The sequence below is a fragment of the Falco naumanni genome, chromosome 7, assembly GCF_017639655.2.
Source record: "Falco naumanni isolate bFalNau1 chromosome 7, bFalNau1.pat, whole genome shotgun sequence".
Classification (NCBI taxonomy): domain Eukaryota; kingdom Metazoa; phylum Chordata; class Aves; order Falconiformes; family Falconidae; genus Falco; species Falco naumanni.
In genome coordinates this window covers 66,960,377-66,975,852 of record NC_054060.1, presented here as the reverse complement: position 1 = coordinate 66,975,852, position 15,476 = coordinate 66,960,377, and the positions used below count along the sequence as shown (strand labels likewise).

General features: G+C 43.4%; 1 protein-coding gene across 2 annotated transcripts in view; it reads left to right on the top strand.

The window, feature by feature from the left end:
* The window catches only part of STON2 (stonin 2), a 79,260-nt gene extending 65,191 nt beyond the window's left edge, over positions 1 to 14,069 (top strand). For both annotated transcript variants that reach the window (XM_040601525.1, XM_040601524.1), the window contains 3 exons: positions 554 to 2,386; positions 8,010 to 8,212; positions 9,490 to 14,069. In XM_040601525.1, coding sequence (XP_040457459.1) covers positions 554 to 2,386; positions 8,010 to 8,212; positions 9,490 to 9,573 — 2,120 coding nt within the window. In that variant the 3' untranslated portion in view covers positions 9,574 to 14,069. The remainder of the gene's footprint in view (positions 1 to 553; positions 2,387 to 8,009; positions 8,213 to 9,489) is intronic.
* The last annotated feature ends 1,407 nt before the right edge of the window (positions 14,070 to 15,476 follow it).

The window sequence follows — 15,476 nt, the reverse complement described above, 5'->3', positions numbered from 1 at the left end:
GGTAACAACAAATGTTCAGACGAGTATGTGGGGACAGAGTGGAGAAGTGCTTTTCCTCAGTGTTCATTCCCTCTCCCTACTAGATTCTTCTCTAGAGCAACGGGTATGGGGACAGAAAGGGAAAAAAATATGAGAACAAGAGTAAGAGGGAACAAAACAGGCAAGTGGCAGAAGATAAGTGGAGAGAAGAAATGCAGCCTGAAAGTTTAGAGAGGGAAGTTTTAACAAATCACTGCAACATGTGGGCTACATTTCTTTTTTAGGTCATTATGTTGGAATGAGAGCAATACAATCATTGCTGTCATTCCTTTTGTATTTCTTCCTGCATTCCTTTTCTGTGTTCAGCTGTCTATTTCTTCATTAATTCTTGCCAGACTCTTCAGCGTTTTAGCCAAGTCTTTTGACTATCTTTCTTGGCCAGCATATGAATAGGCCTTTCATGAGCATGCAAAACTATTCTGCAGACTGTGGTTTTTGTGTTTTTTTGTGGAGAGTACTAGGTAACATCAGAATAAATAGCTGAAATTTCCTCCCCTCCCCTCTTTTTTTAAAGACAATTCCTCGTCTCTCCAGGAAGATGAAGAGATAGATATGGAGGCTGTCAACTGGCAGCTGAACAACACCTCCATGAATGGGCATTCATCTACCCCAACCACAGTTCGCTTTCCCAGCTGGGTGACTTTTGATGACAATGAAGTCAGTTTTTCACCACAGAACCTTTCTCCCTTGAAGACAGACACCCCACCTGCAGAAACACAGACGCCAGATGTTAACTTTAACCTCACTACATCCTTTAAAAGAGAACGTCCTAAAAGCACATTGGGGGACCTCTCCAAAATTCAAAAACTAGATCTCTCCTCCTTAACCAAGTTGCCTTCTGTTGAAACACCACCATGGAGTGCTACTAATCCCTTCCTAGATGAATCTCTGCGAGATGTCCAACCCTCACCCATCAATCCTTTCAGCTCATTCTTTGAGGAGCGAGACAGGCGTTCCAAAAGCTCCTCTGTCTCCAGCGCTCCAGGCAAAAGCCAAAGAGACTCTCTCATTATTCTCCACCAAGAGCCTGATACCATCAGTTTCCATGAGGCAGGCAAAAGTGTAACCCACACAGATGCTGTGGAGCAGCTCAAGCAACTCCAGATTGGAGACCCAGATCATGTGAGCAGCCCTACCTTGCCTGATGATGACCCCATGATGCCGTATGATCTGGATGCAGCCTTATTTAACCTGTCACCAGCTCAGCCAAAGGATGGCTGGCCAATGATGCTCAGGATCCCAGAGAAGAAGAATATTATGTCATCCAGGCACTGGGGACCAATTTACGTCAAGCTGACTGACAGTGGATGTATACAGCTTTTTTATGAGAAGGGACTGGAGAAACCTTTCCGAGAATTCAAACTTGAAATCAATCATGAGATTTCAGAGCGCAAACTCCAGAACTATGATGAGAGTGGAAGGATACACAGTGTGCGGTTGGACCGCACAACCTACAAGGAGAAAAGGAAGTATCAGCCCAAGCCAGCCATTACTCACACAGCAGAGAGAGAGCAAATTATCAAGCTCGGGACTACAGATTACGAAGACTTCCTTAGCTTCATCAATGCTGTGCAAGACACACTGATGAACTTGCCAGCCTCATCAACAGATCTGAGCACAGTGGGACTAAACTATCAAGAAGAAGAAATCACGGTTGATGTCAGGGATGAGTTTCATGGCATCTTGGCCAAAGGAGACAGTGTGATTCTCCAGCACAGTGTGCTGACCCATATCTATGTTCTGAGCTTCCTTTCGGGCCTGGCAGAATGCAGACTGGGCCTTAATGATATCCTGATCAAAGGGAATGAAATAGTTGCAAGGCAGGATATCATGCCCACTACTACCACTAAGTGGATTAAATTATACAGCTGTCGGTTCCATTCATGTGTGGATGAGGATATGTTTAATAACTCCCGTATTATCCTGTTCAACCCCTTGGATGCCTGCCGGTTTGAACTGATGCGATTCAGAACTGTCTTTGCTGAGAAAACTTTGCCTTTTACCCTGAGGACAGCTGCCAGCATCAATGGTGCTGAGGTGGAGGTGCAGAGCTGGCTGATGATGTCCACTGGGTTCTCTTCCAACCGTGACCCTTTAACTCAGGTCCCTTGTGAAAATGTGATGATCCGCTACCCAGTGCCAAACGAATGGGTGAAGAACTTCCGCAGGGAGAGCGTCCTGGGGGAGAAATCTTTGAAAGCCAAGGTGAACAAGGGGGCCACTTTTGGATCAACCGGTCTGTCTGGTTCTGAGCCAGTAATGAGAGTCACTTTGGGAACTGCCAAATATGAGCATGCCTTTAATTCCATCGTATGGAGGATAAACCGACTGCCTGACAAAAACTCAGGTGAGTGGTGCATTCCATCTCTGCAGGAGTAAACTAAAAGGAGTTACGTATTTGGGAAGATAGGGAATACTAGGTTTACATGGGGAGGGATAAAGCATCCTCTGTAGCATCCCAAATGCATAAGCATTTACTTGACCCTTCGTTGCAGGAATTTTACGTATCCTACAACATTGCTAGTCATAAAAACAGGTTTAGGTTTTCCAGATGCAAAAATATGCCTTCTGTCTCTGCTTTTACATTACGGGACTCGGGCATCAGACTTCCCTGTGTGCTTAGCACTGCTACTGGAGGTGGGGCTTTTTCAGCTAACTTACAAAAGCAAGATACTACGCTACGGGGCTGATGGACAGGACCAGATAAGTCACTATAGTTCTAGCACATGTGATTTCTTTTCCACGGATTGCCAAGCGTACTGGGCCAGTGCTGTATATTTCAATGCATATACCACGGCTAATGCCTATAAAGTGTCTGGAATGGGAACCGTAAGAGGACAACATACTGTGCAACCATTAAAAAAAAGAGAAATTTCTAAATTCCAGTTTCTGGCTATGTTACCGTAATCGGTGCAGACAGGTAAATACAGCTTAAACCTGAAGAGAGAATACCAACATAAAACCCACAGGTCTTTGTATTTCTACTAACATGTTCATAATTAAACATTCAAATAATATGGGCAAGCTACTGTTCCCTTTGGCCATCGCTGCCAGTCATTCCACTTCCTGCCTTTCATCCATGGTGTGCAATAAAGCTGGACAACTCAGGTTTATTTTTATTCATAGTGAATTCTACTTCTTGATTCCTCTGATCTAGACTAGCTTTTTACAGATGAGATGGACTTTTTAGGATTAATGCTGTAGTAATACTGCAGCTGGGTGACTGGGAGGGTTTCTGTATTCGGTGTTCCCTGAAGGAAAGTTCAGTGTTGTACCAGATTTGGCACTTTCTAAGGACATACGTTTTTCCTGAATTTGAGCTATAGCGTCAGCAAAACCGAGATCCAAGTCTTCTAATCTTTTGGATCACATTTCAGCCTAAGGACGCCAGCTTACACCACAGGTTACAAATTTGGAGGGATACCAGCAACAAAAGCGAAGGCTCTGTGTTTTCTGTAGTGCAGGGCATAGGAGGAGAGAGCTTGGGAACTCAAGAGAAATTATCACAATGAAAAATTAACCTCAAGCTGTTTATGAGCAATAAGATGCTTGTGAGGAAAATCTCACTGTGCCATCTGCACAAGCTTTGGGAACAAGATGCTGTGAAATTGGGCCTTCTGTGGCATCTTCTCTCCAAAGATCTCAGTATACCATATAGACTTTACAGCTGGGGAAATGAAAGCCCCCAGACTTTAACACAATCACGGAATAAGCCGATAGCAAACCAGGAGAAGAGGCAGAACTGGCTCTGCTGCCTCCTGCGAGGTGATGCTCTCTTACCCACCGCTACTTTGAGGGCAATGCTGGTCCATATCTCTTGTTTCCTTGGTCTTGTGTCTCCCAGTATGAGGCTTTGTCATATATACCCTGTGTCAGGGGGAAACAGATGACAGACTTGGTGCTCTTGGAGCCCTGCCACAGAGCATCTATCCATCAGTGTCACCGTGCAGAACACAGGGCAATTAGTATTTGTTTACATCCTGAGAGGAAGAGAGTGTCCTCACCCCTCCGGTCAGGGCAGATGTAATTTCAGGGAAAGGAAGGGCCTTGCAAGCACTGTCTTGGCCAGGACACATGAGCTATGTGAGAGGGAGGGAATCCCACCAAGCATAAAAATAGTCCCTTGACTGGCACTTCACGCTGTCTTGCTGTGGCACCTGCGACTGACCCCTAAGAGCATTCTGGGTCCTCTGTAAATGCCTGGTCTGCTAATGAACTGCTCTGGTGCCCGGGACTCCGGAGCAGGAGAGAGGTAGCGGCATCGCGCTGCCTCTCCATCAGCCCTGCCTGCGGTCCGCCCTGACAGCCGGTACCACAGCCCCACAGGGCCGGAGAGCCGGTCCCCCCCGAGCTCACTGCTTACAGTCAGGCTGTAGCACCCAAATGGTTAAGAATTATTTCAGCAGCCTCCTTGTCTTATCCATACGTTTTCTCTTTGTGCTTTCTAGTGGGATGGGGCCCTTGGCACTCTTGCTGTAGGAACTTGTTATCAGCCTTGTCTGCGTTATTTTGTAGCCAAAGTGTCTGCTGATGACTGGACATTGAGAAACATATGACACATGAAGGACTGTGTGTACTCTATGATTTGATCTGAGAAAAAAATACGGACTGGGTTCTAGTGAGCACATTGCTGAAATCCTTTCCAAAATGGCACGCTAAACTTTATTACCCTTCTCATATTCACCATTAACATGATCAAAGCAGCTGAGGAAGAAAGCCTATTTACAGGCTCTGCAGAGCTTCAGCTGCAGATGGCTGGGCTCCACATGTTTGTGGTGGGGTTTTTTAAATCCACCAGCAGAATATTAGGAAAACATCCACCCGGTCTTCGGTCGTGGGAAAACGCTCTCGCAGCGATGCAGGGATGTAGCCTCTATGCAGAGCCTCGGATCGGGATATTTGACCTTTGCTCTAGTTTGGCTGTGGATCCCAGGCATGCTGCCTGGTATACTTTCTGAAGTAAATTAAATCAGTTAATGCAAACATGTTGAGACATCAGAGTCGTTTGGAACACATTCCCTCCAATCACGGTAACCTGTGCATATATATGAATTTTATTATCAGGCCCTCGATTGTCTGAATGAAATGTCAGTAGCTCAAGGAAGCAAGAGATGCAAAACAAAAGCAGTCTGTTGATTTCATCCGGATTTTACTAAAAAGTGTACCTGTCCGTCAGGGAAAGAGCTCTGCATGGGCCTGTTGAACAAACAGAAAGTCTGTGGAAGTTGTGCCTTGTGCGCCTCACGCTCAGGACACTAATGAACACTGATGTGTTTGGTATTTTCGCTATAGCTTCGGTGCAGGAGTTACTTTTTAATCAGTTCACCTTGTTGCCTAGCACGCTTGACCTGGTTTAAATTAATAACTTCCATTTTTTTTTTAGTGTTGTACATGGTGTTTTCTGTCAGCGGGTGCTCCTACTAGAAGAAATTAAAGTATTGAAGTTGCTTTGTTAGTTGCATTACATTAATTTTTTAATTTTTTTTTTTTTTTTTTTGCTTTTTTCCCCTTTACCTCCCCTCTACCCCCTTTTTTTTTTTGAGCCTGAATATCCACCAGGTTTGGGTGAATGTCCACCGATATTCGGCTGTGTTAGAAGAGTGGTTGCTGATTCCATGTGTCCAGTTGAAATTATGCAGAGTTTAAAAGCTCAGCTCTCCAAAGCACCTGCCGCAGTGTGCTGAAGCCCAGTTCAACGCTTCCCAGCGGTACCTTCACATGCGTCCATCCCAAAAGCACCGGGCACACACCAGCTCAGGGGTGTAGCGGCGCAAACTGAACTTTTTGTAGCTGTGGACATGGCTTGCGCCAGAGCAGAGAGCTGCCTCTCCTGGGCTGCTGTGGGTCTCTGCTGCAACCCAGGCAGCCTGAAGGAGGGAGCAACCCATGGCAAGCCAGAGACGAGGAAAAGCAGGGCAAAGCAGATGAGCAGGAAGGGTTACAAGGAGGGGTCTGCTGAGACTGGTACAGGGTGAGGGAAGAGAGAGGAGTGGATGGGGAGCCTGAGACTGGGAGTTGGTTGCCAGTTCTTAGTGCTGTACACAGAATTTCTGAGGCAGGAATGACATTTTTAGGCATCTTCATAACGCAGTACCAGAGAACAGAGATTCCCAGGTATGGGCAGTGGCACCCGAGTGTCCCATGGCAGAGGCTGAAGTGCACTGCCACCACAGGTGTGCCCACCACAGCCAAGCTCAAGCACTGGGCAGAAGCAAGAGCCCTGCGGTGCTGGAGGACACAAGGATCTCCCAGAGAGCCACATGGGGCTGCTGCTAACCCACGGTGGGTGGGATCATCTCAAAGGTCTGCTGTGCACCGCTGCTTTTAATCTGGAAAAGGTATGCTGCAGGTATGAAAAGCTGGGAGGCGCTGTCAGAGAGAGGTCCCAGCTGGCTCTAGAATGAGGGCAACTGAATCAGCACTTTGCTTGGGATAACTAATCCTGATGAAAAGCAGGTGATGTATTTTAGTGCTTGCAGAACTTGAACTTTTATATCTGCTTGATAGTGCACCCACTCATTCATAACTTGGCTCCAGCTGCGGCACTGCATATCTCTGCAGTCTCTGCTGAACTGTGTAGTTTCTCGTTGGATTTGCTGCACAGGCATGAGTTTATGAACTCTGGATACACTGTTTGGAAATATGAGGCTGACTCCAGATGAATTTTTTACCCAGATTTACATCGAGTTGAATTTTTTTTTCAGTTCTATTTCAAAGGTTAACTGGGATGCTCCGATCCCTAAGCCATCCAAAGACTGCTGAGTTTCATCTTGTTGGGACAAGTAATATCTCAAAATCCCACATCTTGCTTTTCAAGCTTCAGCACACCAAGGCTGACTTTTGGGCTAAGCTCTGGATGAGGAGCTGTCTTCCTTTTCAAGACTCAGGCTTGCAGGTCCTTTGCAGGTGGTAGTTTCCTCTTCTTGCCAGGGAGAACTTCTGGGCTTTCGCCACCCAATTCTTACTCTGTCTGCCTTTTCCCTTCCTTCTCTCTGTCCTTTACACCCTGCTGGGCTGCATGGAGAAGAATTTTCCCAATGAACAGCAATTCCCAAGCAATCAGAAATCCTAGAGCCTATAATAGTGGCAGACAAGGATTCGTTCATTTATTTGTACATGACTTTTCATTTACACACACTTAGATAACAGGATCCCTTCAACCAGAAAGCTCAATGTGGCTTTGAAGGATTTCATCCTCATTTTACAGGCAGAGAAGCTAAGGTGCAGACCTGAAATTACTTACTCAAGAGCTTAGGGAGCTCGCAGCAGTCAGAAATAAAACCAACCTAGCCTGAGTAGCAGTCGCTACTTTAATTTTTAAACATCACTGCCGTCAAGCAAAACATGGGGGAAAAAATAATAAAGGTTATCACTTACAGAAGGCAGCACTAAACGTGATCACTTCCTCACCTTGCATCTTTAGTGACTAGCCACCTTGTCATAGGTTAGAGTAAGGAATAACAGTTACGGCTAAGCTGTCCACAAATTTACTTTTTGAACACAGGAAAGTTATTTAACCTTATGCAGTATATTTTATTTTGGTAAGAACAGGGCTAACAGTTTCAAGTAAACGTGAAATACCTGCCAAATTCCACCTTTCCTTACTATCATATGACATTTCAGAAGGATGTGCCACAATGTACCTACACGGGGGGATGTGCCACAATGTACGTACATGTTACATACACTGGGGGAATGAGAAGAGGGGAAATACCTTTAGCCTAATATGCTTAATTTACACCTTGTATTGTCACCCCCTAAAAGCAAACTAGAGTGATTTGCAGTTTGCTTAATTCCTCTGGAAACTCCCAACAGCACTGGAACAGGTAAGATATTGTCACTGGCTGTGAACTAGCTCACCCAGGCAGTTTCTCGGCTTCTTGCAGTTTTGTGATGTTGCTTCCACCTGGATATTGTGTTTTCTGACCCGTCCAATGCAACTTTCAGGCCTGTTTGCCCTCTTTTTCCAGCTTCTGGCCATCCTCACTGCTTCTTCTGTCACCTAGAGCTTGGCTCTGACCGGGAAGTGCCTTCCAGTTTTGTCCGCTATGTAGATGTGGAATTTGACATGCCCACCACTTCTGCGTCCAAAGCCACTGTTCGCTCCATCTCTGTTGAGGACAAGACCGACGTGAGGAAGTGGGTCAACTATTCAGCACATTATAGTTACAAGGTAAAACTGAGCACGTGGCAGTCACCGTGGTGACTTTGCATACTTCATTGTCTTGAAAAAAGTGTGGGCAGACAAATAAAATACCACGGGCAGCTGAAGTGGGAATTTAGCACGTGCCAAGCTCTGTGCAGTAGCTACCCGTGTGCAGCCTATTGATTCATCTGGCAAACAAGCAGTGAATTATCCCTCAGCAAAGATGGAATAAGCTTGTTTGCAGTCGCTTTGTGGAGGAACATACCGCCAGGCAGCTACTGGGGGTTAGCTGGTACAGCAAGAGTGTAAACAGGGAGTTTTGCTGCCCTTCACAGCAGCTACAGTGGCAGCGCTACAGCAAACAAAAGGTTCACATTATTTCTCTGCTTAAATATTTCTTCTTCCTGCCTGCCCTGAAGAGAGGAGCAGATGGGGAAATGCACTACGTATACACCTGCCAAGAATTTCAGTACGCCAAAATCTGCATGTTAGCTGATCACTCAGCAGAGAAATTGGCATCCTACCTGCCTTCTTTAAGAGCAATGGTGAGACATAGTGGGAAGATTGTCGTGGCAAATATTTTTAATGGTAATTGTGATTAGTCTCTTATTTGCCTGGAGATGGTATTTGATCTTCCTAAGTATCCCTTTTAAGGATTAAATATTGGATTATCCCTGAGTTTTCAGAGATGTTGACATTTAGAACACAAACATCGATCCCCATGGCCCTGTCCTGGTACTAATTGGCACCTGTAGCCCGAGGATGGCAGGGAGTGTGCCGATGTTTGGGTTAGCATTAGGCAGTCCTGCGAGGGGCAGGGAGTTGGATTCGATGATCCTCATGGGTCCCTTCCAACTCGAGATCTTCTATGATTCTATGTGCACTTTCAAAATTAAATCTCTCTGCCTCATACATCAGTCTGCAGAGTTTAAAATTGAGGCTGGTGTGCTGCTGTCACTTAGGAAGCCACCTACTCTCTGCAGATTTGGTTCTGGGTTTGGATTCAGAGTACAGCTGGGGATGGTAATGAATATAAAATCCTGTGAGACCGGTGCTCTGCGTATTATCTCTTCTGGAAATGATGTCATGACACAGTTGAATTGTAATACTGTTTGGATTAGACTGAAAACATTTACAGTAAATAAAATCCAGCTTTTCCTCATCAGTCTATTTCTCTTCACAACCCTCTCAGTTTACCAAGAGTTTCTTCACCTGAGCAGGACATGAACCGCCACTAAGGAATATTTGTAATCTTTTGTTTTCCTTTCGCATTACAAATGTTCTCCCTCTTTTTCCTCTGCCAGGTCGAAATAGAGCACAAAAAAAGCTTGAATGAGGATCTGAAGGGAGAAGATACCGCAAATGTCAATGAGTGTGCCACGCAGTGAAGGAAGATCAGTCTGCAAGTCCCAAGAGGGGTGGTCAAATTAACAGACCTGGAAGAAAGGACTTGCAGGGTTTTGGTATTTTTCTTTTTAAAAGTATGGAATACTACTATTAAAATAATGCTCTGAAGAGTGTTATTTTTCCTTGTGATGATCCATACTCTGAGAAGAAGCTCATCAGTGGTTTGTTTGGAGCGAACACGTGGGCTTTTGCTGGAACTATTTAAGTACAGTTGGGGTATAGACAGAATGACTCGTACTACAGTCAAGCCTGCCTTTTCTGCCTCTTCATCTAGGTTCTGCACTGAAGTATGGTCTGGCCACCACCACAGCCAAACCAGAAAGCAGCCTTTATCTCATTTACAATTTTGCCCTCCTATGCTGAGCAGTTTTTTTGTAAGCCTGTTGATTTGGTCAGTGGCAGATTCACCTCCTTCTGAACTGCCAAATAAAACCCAGGGAGCACGGAGTGAAAAATGATATAAAGTGTCATTTCTGAAGTGGACAACAGAGTGAAAACTCTGAGCATTATTCTGGAGAATCAACAAATTCTGCGTCTTAAACATAGTAAATGGTCAAGCAGATGAACTACAGACAGGACAGTTAATCATGTAGCTGTTCTGTTCACCCCCTCCTGTCTCATCCCCTGAACAACAGCAGGTCGTTGTGCACATTTTCGTGGGGTCTGCACAAGTTACAAGAAAGCCTCTGGAATTTCTTAAAGTTTTTCTTTGTTAGTCTGGGCTGTTCTGTTATCTTGTCTGAACATGGTTACGGCTGCTAGTAACAGGGAATGTGTGTTACAATAGAGGTGATGCGGGAGGGACTTTGCTAAGATCAGACCATGCCTGCCTAGAAAGGTATTTAAGGGAAAAGCATTGGGGTTTGGTTTTGGGTTTGTTTTTTTAATATCTTTTCTTGGATGGGTAAGGTGGGTGTTTACTGAAAATGTCAGAACGTGGTTATTTTAACAGACAATGTGTGCTTGCCTTCCTGAAAATCCTTGGAATTCTGTCCAGCACAATATTACTTTCATGTTCTATCTTGAACCTCCAATATAGGTAACTTGTATGTTTATAAAACCCCCACTAACTGGGACCCAAAATCTCCTTTCATAAATTAACAGCTCCCATCATGGAGATTCTTTTATCTCCGCTTAGCTGAAAGTAACAGCAAGTCTTAAAACTTCTTTCTAAATAAAAATGCAGAAGGCAAGAATCACTCATTCATGTATATTTTCAGAGATAGCAGTGTTCAAGGTACCCATTTTTTGTAGCTGTTTCCATGGCTTGTGTAATATTTTGTCTCAAGGTAATTCTAAATGTAAAAAAAAAAAATAATTATTAAACCATTTACCTTTTGAAAGGTTACTGCTGACTTTAAAATCACACATTTGGAAGCCTTGACAATGTAATTTTAAATCATAATGAATTAAAATTAAAATTTTTTAATAAATTTAGAAATTTATTCTATTTTACATTTCATATAACAGAGAATTAATACACTCTCGATTTGCTAGTTTTACTGTGACTCCTATAAAAAGAACTACAAAATTAAAATCCCAAATAAAACATGAGCTTAATTACATCAAGTCTAAAACTGGTAGTGGTAGAATTTAAAACAAATTATAGGGAACTTAGGAATGCCTTTTTATATACACCTGAATTTCAGGCTCATGTCAACCTAATGATATGTATTTACACAAGCATGCCACTGTAAATATGTAAAATCTTGGTCCTTCTAGGACTTCTTAATAAGCACGTAACATGCTCCTGCAGGTAGTCCTACTGAAGCCCAGGGAGCTCCTTGGAGCGCACCAGTTAGTACTAAGCATTTGCAACGTCTCCTTGTAAATGGAGACGTGCCGTTAACTTTTATAAAGCATTTTGAGATCAGTGGATTAAAATTACTGATAAAGTGCAAAGAACTTATTTATTAAAGGATAACTTGTATAGATTGTGAAATACACGGGAGCGTGGGGCTGATTCTCAGCTCTGTCACAGGCGGGCTGCGATGAGTTGCATAGCAACTCCTTTCTACAAAATTCACTCTTCAAAGGCATTCAAAGAACTTCAGGATGTTTTTCCTTTTTTTCACTGCGGCTCCTAGTGTACAGTTTCTGAAAAGGACCAGCAAGAAATCCAACAAAACCAAGCTGAAGGAGTGCTGAGGTGTTGCTGAGGAAGCATGAGAATGTTTTGTGAAAGAAACAGTCGGGAGCTTTCCTCCTCTGGTCTGCAGGCTCAGTGTCTGAATTTCTCTGCCTGTTGCCCCCAGCTCTTGAAAACACAACTAAGTAATAGCGAACAAAAAAATGTTGTACTCCTTAAAGATGGGAGAAAATCAAAGGAATATAATTTTCCATTTCTGTTAATTCTTGAACTGTTCAGTCTCTGTCATCACTCCAGCCACAGAAAATCTCATGCCCCAGAAACTGAAAGATTAACATATTGGAGGTTTCTGAATTTACCTGATTTGTTTATCTCTTCATCACTGATTTTTTTTTTTTTATTCAAAGTTAATGAATGAAAGAAAGAGTATGGGCTTGACTCTGATCTGTCTTATGTAGTTAGGTGTATGACCGATGTATCTCCTCCAGTCCTCATGGAGTTACGCAGACAAAACTGGAAAAGTGTTCTGGTTTATAAAAAAAGCTATTTCAATCCATCCTGATCTCTGGAGAATATTTTTCTAATGTATCTGCCACTGAATTTTTAAGACTTTAGGATGAATACCTCAGCCAGAGTTTCAAAAGATCTTATTTCCTATTGAAGCACTAGAGTAAGTAGTTTGATTTGTCAAAAGAGCACTAACAACCAAAATCTTTAGGAAATCTTGTGTTGGTATCACTAGGTGTCACCACTGAATTCTTTTTTCAGTCCAGCACCATTACAAGCGCTGAGCATTTTGAACACTGGGATCCTAAGTGCCCTTTTTGAGGCTTCCACTGTCCTTGCCTGGTTAAACAATGCCAGTTTTTCAGTGTTACACACACGAACCATATACTCTTTATCCATAGGAGTTGTGTAGTAATTTAGACTGTTGATGGGAGTGAGGGGAAAAGAGCTTGAGAGGTTTGTCAGTTTTAGAGTAGCAGAAGTGATTTAGATACAAGCTATGCCGGTAGTGGGGATGATTTTTATTTTATCTTGGGGAAAAATATCTTTGAATAGTTTCCTTTTAATACTCCTTTTGAGAAAGATTTAATCACTGTCCTTTGGCTTATTTGAAAGCTTTGTAGTACTTAAGTACTCCATGCAGTAAATGCGCCCTCAAGGTAAGCATACATTTACTCCCTGAAGCTATTCCCACTTTCAGCCTTCTTTCTATTTCTCATTATGGTTTTGTTTCATTTTTGTACTGTGGTAAGACTTGAGGCATTGCAGGGAATTTTGCCTGGAAAAATAAACAGTCTTTGATCGCTAGGGGTAAAGATAATATCTCTGGGCAGCTGAGCTTTATTTTAGTGAATGCCTTTAACTATGGACACTGCTAGCAAAATGGGCAAATCCAGCTGAGAAGTACTGTAACTGACTGATGGGTATTTTCTCCTTTATTTTATTTAGACTAAAATTTAGTTATATTATGAAGGAGACAGATATAGCAGTATCATAAGAAACACTTGGGGAAATAACTTACCTTTTCTGGTGGGTTGCTGGCTGACATGTTTACTTGACAGGACTTCCAAGACCTGCTGATCTACCTGTCTACGTGACTTTGTAGCTGCTAAAGCTCCTTCTTGATCATTCACCTACCAGAACAGAGAGCAATTGCACGCAAAAAAAGCATGAAGGCAAGAGGAAAAGGTGTACAAAGCTCAGCCTGGAGGTACTTTTTTGCTTGCATGAAATTCTCCATAATTTCCTTGGCCCTTGAGTGCACACAAACCAATCAAGTCCTTGGTAGCTCACCTCTGTTCCAGAGGGTGCAAAATGCCTTTCAGTGACTCTTAGCAGCTCTTGTTTACAGCTGTATTCATCTCCAGAACTGGCCAGCGCAAGAATTTGCAGCACACAGAGATCACTTATTGGTGAAGGACTTGCCCTCTGCTGCCACTAAAGCGAAATCTAGGTCATGGGTTGTCCAAGATACGACAGTTTGCGTGGTAACAGACATAGCTCTTCCTAGCCTTTCTGTTTTGTTCAGCCAGCCATCCAGCCATCCACCCACCCACCCATCCATCCACCCACCCACCCATCCATCCATCCACCCATCCACCCGTGCATCCACCCATCCTCCCATCCGTCCTACCCACCCTCCCTCTCTCCCGTACTTGCAATTCATTCTTTGCACTATTGACATTGGTTGGTTTGATGGTTATTTTGTAACGTGTTCCTACCTTTTTGTTTTGTAAAATAAGGAAGTCTATACACTGGCTAACTTTGTAGAAGTGGTTTATTATTTTTTCTTTTTATTTTATCAGTTGAAACGGGATGTCATGTTTTGTTTGAACTATGGGAATACTTAAATAAATGTTAAGATGAAGCAGCATATCCACATTTTTGCTGTGAAATTGAAGTTGTATATGTGCTGTATATTCTGATAAGTCAGAAGTCTTGAATTCAAAAGAGGAAGAGGGAGTGCTTTGAATGGCATAAAGAAGGAAATAATTTGGAATTAATGGGACTATATGTAGAAAAAAGATTATTTCACTTGGTCATCCAGTTCGAACAATAGAACACAAAGGAAATGGAGCAGGCCTAGAGCCTGAGCCACAGAACAGATGTGCAGAGCAGTGCTGACATCATATAGAAGATGACCCAGCGTTTGAATGAAGCCATCCTGAAACAAAGGTGATTGAGAATTGAAGCTTCTGCTCAGTGGGTCTCTTCTGTTCTCTGACCAGTAAAGCCAGGAGTACATGTGAGGGCTGCGTCCTCCTGTGATCAGAACATCTGTTTGCAAAGTAGGTGTAAGGATAAAAGTCTCAACTATTTACTATTCCCTGTGTTCTTGCAAACTCGAGTAAGCCAAACATCTTTCATACAGCTTTCTCCTTCCCTCACAGTCCCTGAGACCAGCTGCAGCTTGCTGGTTTTCTGAGAAGCACTCCCTGAATCAGCCCGAAGAGCTGGGCAGTCTCATTGACCAAAGAAAAGCAGATCCCCATCGTAAGGGCTGCTCAGATTATTGCTCTGAGCTCGGCACATTCTCCGTAGTGTGCCTCAGCACAACTGACAGTAAGTCAATAATTTTACCGTATAAGAAAATGGAGGTACGCAGGGAACAATGCCTCATGTTCATTATTCAAATCAGGTCAGCCAGAAGAAGGAAAGTTAAATAGAAAGATTCAGGGGCTGTCAGTAATAGCAATTTATTTACTATAATTCGTGTGTTTAGTGACATTTGTTAAATGATACTATCAAATTGAGAAGGTGGCATTATATTAACCATGATAGCTTGATAGTATGCAAAATGGTTTTTAAAAAGAGAGTTATAGAAAAAGCAGAAAGTTTGAAATTGGGGAGCTCAGAGTTCCTCGGCAATAGCGCAGCCCTTCCAGACAAGCCAAAATAACACCCTACAGGAGGTGCAGAAGTCAGAGTGCCGGCGCAGCATGTACCCAAACAAAAGACATCACTAGAGTGAGATAGCGCAATTTGGGGAGAAAAAAGCACCACGGCTGTTCTTTCAGTGCCCTTGATTGCCATGATTGCCCTTACCATCTAACCCAGATATGTTGTAAATTTATGAGCAGGACAGAAGCTGCTGAAGGTCGGCTGAGGTAAAGCAAAAGAGAGAGCAGCAGCTCCTTTTTGCCACCCAGGTGCAGGTCTGTGCCACTGTGGATGCGTCTGAAACGTGGAGTGTGCTAATCCCAGAATAAAATCCTGTCTGTTTTTGTCAGGGTATTAGAAGCCCAACAGCGACTGCCATATATAAAAATGTAGTTGGAGTAGTATTTC